At 43.3% G+C, this 10,024-nt stretch overlaps 1 protein-coding gene across 8 annotated transcripts in view; it reads left to right on the forward strand.

Moving 5' to 3' along the window:
- The window catches only part of SCRIB (scribble planar cell polarity protein), a 113,728-nt gene extending 110,157 nt beyond the window's left edge, over positions 1–3,571 (forward strand). For all 8 annotated transcript variants that reach the window (XM_050915741.1, XM_050915740.1, XM_050915742.1 and 5 more), the window contains one exon: positions 1,287–3,571. In XM_050915741.1, coding sequence (XP_050771698.1) covers positions 1,287–1,447 — 161 coding nt within the window. In that variant the 3' untranslated portion in view covers positions 1,448–3,571. The remainder of the gene's footprint in view (positions 1–1,286) is intronic.
- Positions 3,572–10,024: the final 6,453 nt, after the last annotated feature.

Consider the following 10,024-nt stretch of genomic DNA (forward strand, 5'->3'; position numbering starts at 1 on the left):
AAAGTTTTTTTAAAAGTTCAGTATGCTGTGTTGAGATCACTTAACTTGCATGTTTGATGGCTCCTTTGCAAATTCTAGTCTAAGAGGGTCTAAAAGGAATGACTTCCCTCTAAGCCACATTGATTTCCTCCCCCACCCCCCCATCTGGATTTTTATCTGCATGTGCCCATGCCTTTCTTTTATATCTGTTTGCCTTGTCTGGAAGTCAGTCATCTGCTTACCCATCCCAGTATCCTTTCAAGATGTCAGATTTGTCGCTTACATTCATTTGGTTCTGAGGCCTTTTCAAACAACAGGTTAATGCTACGGTTAATAGTTCAGGAAGGATTCTGAATTAAAACAGCTACTCATACTTGGGTACTGTAACAAAGGGGATATTGCATCTTGGAGTGTGGCTCTAGAGCAGAGGGCAGGCCACTGGGTACAGCTCAGCAGACTGTGCACCTTTGATCTGATATATCTTCATAGATTTCTGTATTTGAGGTTCTCTGCTACGTTCAGAGACTTTAGAGAGGCTGCCCAGGAGCCAGTTTGCACTTGAAGGGAAAAATCTGTCGTTTTGTGGAATTTTTTCCTTTTTCCACAAGTATCTCACAGTAGTTGCTCAAGCCAAATTATCGCAAAGGGCAGATGTTCCAGGTGCATGCAGATAAGCTCTGCCAGTTCCTTTCAGGAGGGTAAGAAGCCACTGTAACAGTAGTGTACTTTAGAAGCAGAACACATCCTAAAAGGCCTGAGACCAAGTTAACTGAGAGTCTGCCCTGCCAGAGTATCTTTCCTGGTGAGTTCCTTTGGTAAGGGACCCCAGTCACAGTCTAAACTTACAGAAGGGACTTAGTCATGTAACTTCAACATTAAGCAAGGCCAAAATGCTCACCCCTCTCATTAGCTACGGCATACCATACTGGCAGTCACGCTGCTCTCTAGTGCATGCCACTCTGTTGAAACAAGTGAAATGTTTGGAGCGTTAGCATACACCTGAGTCCTTTCAGTATACTTGATTTTTTCCTAAGGCTTGGCACTTCCAATAATTTTCAGTGAATCGTGGGTTTTAGGGGCAGGTGTCTTCTCATGCATGTGACTTCCTTCCCAGAATCCACAATAGTCAGTACATGAGCTACAGGTCACCTAAAAGTTCTGGGCGTGGGATTACTATAAGTCACTAAGACTTCAGTGCTGTCTCAAATTCAGCACCTGGGTATACCCTTATGTCTATGTTAACTGTATCAGCTATATACTTAACCTAGCCCTTTCTCTTAAAACTGTAACTCTTCTTGTCTACACAGTTCCCCAGGAGCAGGATGGGCAGCCAGAGGAAGAGGAAATGTTAGTAACGCGTGATTCATCAACACCTACTTCATCAGCACTTGAAGAAATGGCCCTGTACAGCAGCAAACGCAAACTCCGACACAGCCGGCGCAGTTTGGAGGCTGCTGTCCCTACGTAGAAGATCTGATGCACCTGGGCGACGGAATGGCCCAGCACAGGGCTTTTGAGCTTCCTGTGCTCCAGGGACAGCACTGGACTGCCCACACTGCTGCCTCCTGGACTCTGGATGGGAACTGAGCACCCCAGGGAGCATTGTGGTCAACTAACTTCCTTTAAGGCTGTGAACCGCCCTCTTTTCTCACCCAGTAATGCACTGGGGCATGTCCTAAACGAAATGGGTCAACACTAGACTTATTGATGGCAAATTGAGAGGAGGTGTGGGTAGGACAGTGGGCAGCTGCAGCTTGTTAGCCTGTAAATATTGTGTGTGGGGGAAGGGTAGGACAGGGAGAACATATGAGTGTGAGAGTGTGTTGGGCTCCAGCTGTTATTTCCTCAACTTGGATTTGTTAGCGGTTAATATGGGAGCTTCTACTCTGGTATGAATTAGTAGGAAGGTCCAGCCTGCCTTTGCTCCTATTTAATTTCCAGTCTTTTGCCAAAAAGCATCTCTTTCCACCTCCCACACCGTGTCACCTCACTTTCTTTTGGGAGTATGTGGAAATGGGTAGCTTGGAGGCAGAAAAAAAAAAAAGAAAAAAAGAAAAAAAAAGGAATTTCAGTGAAGTGCCTCCCTCTGACACTGACACCTATGTGCTCAAGCAAAGACGACTGAATAAGCAGGAGCCTGTGCCAGCTCTGTGCCACTTGCCTCTGGTGGTGAGCGCAGCAACCTATCCCATGTAGGAAACTGCTCCTGCCAGTATTTTGTGCTCTTCTGGGAGACAGGTACCTACCTAGATGTACACATAATTGTGTGTATCCCATGCATGCAGTGTGAACCACTCTACAAGCACACTGTACTGAGTGTCAGAGGAGGCCAGGTATCTTGTCTTCTGTCAGCACCGTGACTGAATTGGTGAGCTGGGGCAGAAATGAGAAAGGAGCTGAACAGCTGTAGCAAGAGTATAGCAGTGTGCATGTGTGACAGCAATAGAGAGCAGAATAGTTGGGGATTAGGATACGGTGGCAGAGATAGGAAGTGTAAACAGCAGATAAGATAGTGGGTTAGGATTCAGGAAATGGGGAAGGGTAGGAAGTGGCGTTGCTGGGGTCAGGTTAGGAGTAATGGGGTCTTACAGGTAGGAGGATACTAGTGGGCGAGTCCACTATGTTGCCCGCTAGCTGTGAAATGAAATGTGACGTTATGGGGGTGCCCAGTGTGGGGCTCTCAAGGAGCGCCTGCCAGGCAGGGAGCACAATGAAGTAGGATGGGTCTGGCCTATGCCTTGCAATAACTACTCAATTCTACATGCTTGGCCATGCAAGAGGAAAAAAATGAAAATGAAAAAGGAGCAAGGGTGTGATTCCTGCTTTCCATGAGTGGAACAAGGGCTGTGAACAGATTCTGTATCAAGTAAGCTCTGCAGATGTGGAGACAGATGCTGCTTATAGCTCTGCAATCAGTCTCTGCTGCCCACTACTGAAGTAAAACATCCCCCCCCCCCCCTTTTTTTTTTAAATGCCTCTAAGAGGGAGAAAGACATCTGAGCTTGGCAGTAATCTGATTTGTCTACCCTAATACATTGGTGCTCTCTGCTGAACCCCTCCAGCAGTAAGACCAGAGTTGGACCTTAAGCCTTTCAGTGACTCGAAGTGGCTTGGGAGCGACAGGCACTTCTGCTTGTATATTTGCTGAATGAAAGAACTGGATGCAGTTTTCTTTTAGTTGAGAATCTCCCTTCATGCCAAAATCCAGTGGATCATTTTAACTGACTTCGTATGTTTTAATTTTACAGAGCTTTGAAGGGGGAACTCTGATAATCTCAAACTGCAGCTATGGCTGCTTCCATCATCAGCAATTCGAGCTTTTCCTTTTTAAATCTAATTTTAGCATTTGCTTTTTAACAACAGCAGTTTTGGAAACAATCCTGGATTGGTTTTGGTGACTAACTTGTGATTCTTTTTTTCTTTCCCTTTGCGGTACCTGGTGCCAGGCTCTGGGTTCTCTCCCATTCTCTCCTGAGAGACTCTGAGGGAAAATTAGCGCATCAAGACTGTAACTAGTGAAATTTGTACAACCAAAGAAATCTATTTTGTGGTTCAAGGATAATAAAGTTTACTTTACATTTTAGAACCTTTAGTAATGTGGTTCGCCCTGTGTGAAGTCTGCAATTGCTATATCAACACTTTGGTTCTTATCATTAGTCACCCTATAATCTAGCAAACATACTAATGATTTTCCTGCTTTTGTGTGCAGAAATTAATGATCACCTAAATCAATGCCAACTGCAGGAATATCAAGATGAGCACGTGCTACTCATGTAAATTTGGTAGAAAACTGGCATCTGTGTTGAAAGGGGAGGAAGAGAACGTAAGCCAGTAACTATTAGCTCCATCTTTATGTAGTTTGAAAGGGACTCCTTTCAAAGCAGGTTCACTCTTGGGGGGGAGGGAAGGGAGTAGAAGTTTCTGCTCCAGAGAAGCTGTAGTAGTGGGGAAAGGAAATGGGGACAAACAGGTGAGATGATACATGTAGGATACAATGGTTTAGTAATCACATTCATCACTGACACCTATTTAAAAAACAACATCTGCTTAATGGCATACAAGAGAGGGAGGTAAAAATGAAATGTACCTATGTGCTGTGGTGCCCGCATACTTTGTGCCTGGGTCTCTGCTGGTAAAGGCTGCCCGATGTGATGCTGCTGTCTGTGGCAGTCAGGACCGGTCCCTTCTGCCACTGCTGAGCTCTGTGGTGCCTGCTGCTCCAGCCTGCTGCCTCATGGGTTTGGGTGAGTTCATGGAGCACCAACCCTAAGGCTTTGGCTCCATTTGACCAACTGCCAGGGGTGGGGGGGGGAGTGCGTGTGTGTCCGTGTGTGTGTGTCTGAAGGAACACCTGGACACGTAAGTCAGTAGGTGGCTGTTTTAGTAGTAGCCTGGAAGCAATGCACAGCCTGAGCTCTGCTCGTCGGCTGACGTAATATGAAACACAGTGATGCTAGCAAGATCTTAAGCCTCTTGGCCGCCTTTACTTGGTTCTGCTTAAAAAAACCCACTATTTTGTTTACATTATTAAAGTTCTGGTAAAAAACCTAACACATTTCATGTAGCCCAAACAAGTTTTCCTTAGTCTGGATCAATGGATGGCCACCAAGATGGGCCAGCACAGAGGAAGAAAAGCAGCCTCAGTGGGAAGAGGGCAGAATTCCTTTTTCTAGAGGCAGTGTCATGCTAGACCTTGGCCTCATTCTCCATCCTTTGCAACTGTTGACTAGGTACAGATGGAAAAGGGACCTTGGCGTGTCACAGGAACAGTCTTGTTTTAGTTCAGCTTGGAGGGTTCAAGAGTCTCAAGCGTAGCCTTACACAGGCTCAAACAATATATTTCACAGGTCCTCTCCCATAAAATGGGATTTTAAAAAAATCTCAATATATCTTTTTTCTCCCCACTTAGACTGTAATTTTCTTGGGCCAGGTTTACTACTTTGTGCTTATATATTACCTAACACAACTGAGCCATGATCAGGACATACACAATAGTTATCACTTTAGACAAAAGTAAATGCATTCTCATAAACATCATCAGCATCCTTGTAAGAATTGAAGCAGGTCATTAGCATAATTTTTCTCAGAGAAGAGCACATAGTAACACATACATCTCATAAAAATGCCAGCCTGAAAGCCTCCCATCATACACCCATCCATTGCATATACGCTGGGGGGGAGGGGGTGGGGATGGGACGGGAAATCCACACCCATTTATCTGCAGTTGAGATTTCCCCAAAGGGTCCACGTTACAGGCCCCATTTCCAGTTAGGGTATGGACAGGAAGACAGAGATGATTGCTGTGATGGAAGGTGGCCCAGAAGTCTTAACAGCAAGCATATTCAGAAGAGTTTCAGAACTAGAAAATCTGTCCAGCTGCTTTGCTTCTTATATGATGAACCTGCTGATGAGAAGCAAGGGAGTAGGGCCTAATTCCAAATGCTCTACTAGATGAAGGTCCAGAAAAGGTGTTCATGCAAGAGTGTCTAATTTATGATAGCTACTCAAAGTATACACAGAGCTAGGATGCAATCGCCTCTGGTAAGATGTTGCTATTGGAGTAAAGACTGAGAAAGACAACCAAAAAATATTTTTCAGAACTTTATAGCTTCCCTTGGTTTTTAGATGTGCTGGAAGGATGCTCTTATGTCTTTATTAACTTAGGAAATGTATTTAGGGTGGAGATTTTACTATAAATAGGAACAAAAAAACCAGTTCAATTTTATAGGGACAATGCAAAGATCCTTCAAGGCTGCACAAATACAGAATAGAGTACAACTGGTTAGGTAGGTTTGCAAGAAAGAATCTTGCAGCTAAAGGCATTGTATAGCAACAGTGAATCAAAGATGTGCGTCGTGGTTTAACCCCAGTCAGCAGCCAAGCACCACGCAGCCGCTCCCTCACTCCCACCCCGCCCCCCGCTCCCAGTGGGATGGGGAGGAGAATCAGGAAAGAAGGTAGAACTCGTGGGTTGAGATAAGAACAGTTTAATAACTAAAGTAAAATATAATACTAACAATAATAATAATGAAATATAATAATAACAGTAATGAAAAGGAATGTAACAAAAAAAAAGGGGGGGGGGGGGAGGAAAAAACCCAGTGATGCACAATGCAGTCGCTCACCACCAGCTGACCGATGCCAGAGCCACGATCCACGCCTCCTGGCCAGCTCCTCCCAGTTTATATACTGGGCATGACGTTCCATGGTATGGAATATCCCTTTGGCTAGTTCAGGTCAGCTGCCCTGGCCATGCTCCCTCCCAGCTTCTTGTACACCTGCTTGCTGGCAGAGCATGGGAAACTGAAAAATCCTTGAGTTAAGATAAGCGCTACTTAGCAACAACTAAAACATCAGCGTGTTATCAACATTATTCTCACACTAAATCCAAAACAGAGCACTGTACCAGCTACTAAGAAGAGAGTTAACTCTGTCCCAGCTGAAACCAGGACAACGTGCTACTGGGAGTGTGGAGGGGAAGTTAATGTCATATTGGGACATAGCTCTAGGTGCAAACTTGCAAGACATGAAGTAAAACCTGCTCTATGTAACACTGATTTTTGTGCATTGTAGTTTTACTGGAGATTACCACATAGCTGACCACCATATCTTGTTAAAAGCAAATGGAAAGGAGCAAATTATATTGAAATATGGAAGACAGCAACGGGAAAGAACTACAGCAAGCTAAATAAAAAACACAGTAATGCATATAAAAAATTTTAAAAAGCAACTTGTTAACGTGGCACAGGTATGTAGACTGGGATGCCTATCTGGTTTGTGACACCATCCGGTTAAGGGCATGTTTCAGCATGAAAGACTAGGACAAGAAGTAAGATAAGTAATAAACACCCAGATACACAGAAGAAGAAGAAGGAGGAGGAGGAGGAGATCACGACGATGATGATACTTGAGGAGCATTGTGGGATTATGTAAAACTTATCATGGACTGTCTAGGGGAAGGAGATCCTATCTTTAGGATCTTTCACTACTTCACCTATGATGTATGTCACTAACGTGATCTGTAAACATAGAGTCAACTAAAAATACAAGTAGCAGCAGCAAAAGTGGTACTGAGTTAAAACTACATATTCATCTGGTCCAGCATGTTGTCTCCAGGTGTATAGCATTTCCACTACGCTATAACCAGCACTGCCACTCCACCACTGTAGTTTGGCTTGCCCATCTCAGGCCATAGGCAAAGCCACTTCACTGGCTTCCAGGTCCATGCTATGTGAATACAGTGTGTTCCGGTAAATCATGTCTTGACACCACAGGAAAGCTGCAGCTTGTCCAAATGGATAATAATCAATGGTCGACTGCATGTGGACAAAAAGCAGATACTGTCTTGCTAAGAAAAAATGAACTACCCACCTAAACCAGAAATAAAGTGTCCCGTACCAAAGTCGGTAACAGGCCCCAACCAGCCTTCCTGACTAATGGAGACCTGGCATCACAAAGATGCAGCCCTTTCTGGTAAGAGCAAGTAAACATCCCCCTCTCTGCCATAAAGGGCCAATTCCTTATTTTCTGCAGTCAGACAACACCTGCCCCCACCCCAAGCTCATTCCCCTTCTTTGAGTTTTCCTCTACTTTTCTTTTTAGGCTGCATGGTAACCAAAGCACAAACTAACTTTGCACCTTGTAACAAAACCAAGCAAGGGTATAATAAGGGTATAATTAAAGCATTAGTTTAAATCAACCTATTTCACTTTGAACTGAAAGCAGTCTATAAATAAGTGTTCATGTAATTAGTACCTGTATCTTATCTGAGATAGCACTAGCAAAACATCAGACTGTAATAACATACTGCTATAGGATGGAGCCTCTAAAACAGCCTATAGCTGTTTCATACATGAACATGTAATCTTATCTCAAATTCCATACATATAAGAAATCAATAATGGAACAATTACTCTTATAAATGATAGATCTTTTCCTCCACCTCTTCTGCTATGGTACACAAAAAGTCTTCCTTATTGGAGCGGCTTGGAAGGTAGGCTGTCAGAGATTTTTTTTTTTTTTGTCCATCCCAGAGATCTCTTCTCTATATTAGCAGTATTGTTGTGACCTTTCTGCTTGATGCAAGCTTGACAGGAGTTCTCACCATATACGAATATAATTACTTCAAACTCACTGTCCACTCAAATAGATTTTGTCGCCAACATCTTCAGTAGCACATCATCTATCTCCTGATTACATCACTCCATGCAGAAACTAGAATTCTGTATTCCATACAAAACAGTAACAATGAGGCTAAATTACGAACCATATTGCAACACCATATTGCACTCCTGCTCTTTCAGCTGCCCCTCTCTCTCCCTCTCCCTCTCCCTCTCCCTCTCCCTCTCCACACCAGGCTGTGGCAGAAGGCACACGGTAATGATAGTGCTGCCTTTTTTGGGCAGATGAATTCTGCAGGCAACAGAGCTTGAAGAACTATGGACTATAACCCAACATGAGTATGAAATAGCATGCTGGCAGACAGAATTTTACAAATATAAATGCAAGATAATGCTCACCAAAAGAAACAACTTAAGTTTTCACTGGGTTTATTCAGGAAAACTCGGACAAAAAAAGCAGAAGAAATTATTACGCTCAATGAAAACATCTATTAAAACCTGGCATGGGTAGGTATCACTGGTATTTATGATACCAAGCACTACACTTCAATGACAGAATAGTTCATTTTGGGATACTATTTCTATGACATTTCATCATGGTGGGATTTTCTAAGGAAGTTAGGAAGATGTTAATGTCACAGGCCCAGAATGGGCACGGACATGGTGATCCCAGAATGCTTGATCCATCCATCCCAGGTGTTCCCTTGCTAGCCAAGTTAGGCACTACCCGCTCTCCTCTAGTCTTCCTGATTGCAAAAGCAGGTTTGACACACATTGTGGTCAAAAAACAGGTTTGGTCTATTGTCCTGCTCCAGGCTCCAGTGACCAAATGCAGGGCTGCCTGATGGGTACCCCTGAATGGCCTTGATTACATTATTTGCATATCTCATGATCCTCTTTACCATTTCTTGACCATCCCTTTCTCTGCCTATCCCTCCTTTTCTTCATTTTGGTCTCCTTCTAGAAAAACAACCAGCCTCCAATTACTTCTTCCCCTTTGGTCCCAGTCTTGCTACATTCATACCTAATCTGGTACTTCTGGTAAGGTTACCTACTTACCGTACCTTAATATGGTATTACTGATATGGTGACCTACAGACTTTTTGCCTAGCAAGATTCTACTCCAAAAGGTTCCCCAGTACTCCAGTTATCTGCAGCATTCCTCTGTTCCTCACAGAATTTTCCCTTAACTACCTGTGAAATCCAGCCCCCCCCCCCCGAACTATTTGAAACTTTTGTCAGCTTCTCACATTGTTACCTGTTATGTCCAGCAATTTCTCACATCATGTCCAGTACTGTCTCATTGTCCTGTTCAGGTTAGCTTAGTCTCTGGCCAGTGACCTAGTCAGCTGTTTGCAGATCAAACACTTCCCAGCAGAGGCAGTTTAAATATAATCTTGTTTTCTTTTAGTTTATTGCACTCCTATATGAGAGACAGGTGTTCAATTAATTACTGCATTTTCTTCTAAGACACAGGTATCTGTCTATATAATTTATCTCAATTTGCAATGAAATTTCTACTTCCAGGTCTATGTTAAAGTGGTTTTTTGGTTGGTTGGTTGTTTTTAAAGTCGAATGTGTCCTATGGTACTGTGACAGCATGTATTGTGTACTTGAATTACAGTGCAAATGGGACTGTGGCTAAAATGTTAACTTGCTGGTAAACACAGAGTGTTTGAATTGCCTATGTGTCTTCCAGGAGACTGGTCTTACTTTGCAGTATTTCAGCATACAGTGTCTCTGAAAATAGCACTGGCATCACAAAATAACGATCAATCCCAACCCATAATACTAATAAAAACCCATGAAAGTTATTATCATGAGAAACAAATTCAGAAATAGTGCAAAGACTGGTGAACTGTGCAATGGCAACAGCCCTTGGTCGTGTTTAATGTGAAAGAATGTAATGTAAGTTCAGTATACTG

This window comes from Gymnogyps californianus, chromosome 2 (assembly GCF_018139145.2).
Source record: "Gymnogyps californianus isolate 813 chromosome 2, ASM1813914v2, whole genome shotgun sequence".
In the NCBI taxonomy this organism is placed as follows: Eukaryota; Metazoa; Chordata; class Aves; order Accipitriformes; family Cathartidae; genus Gymnogyps; species Gymnogyps californianus.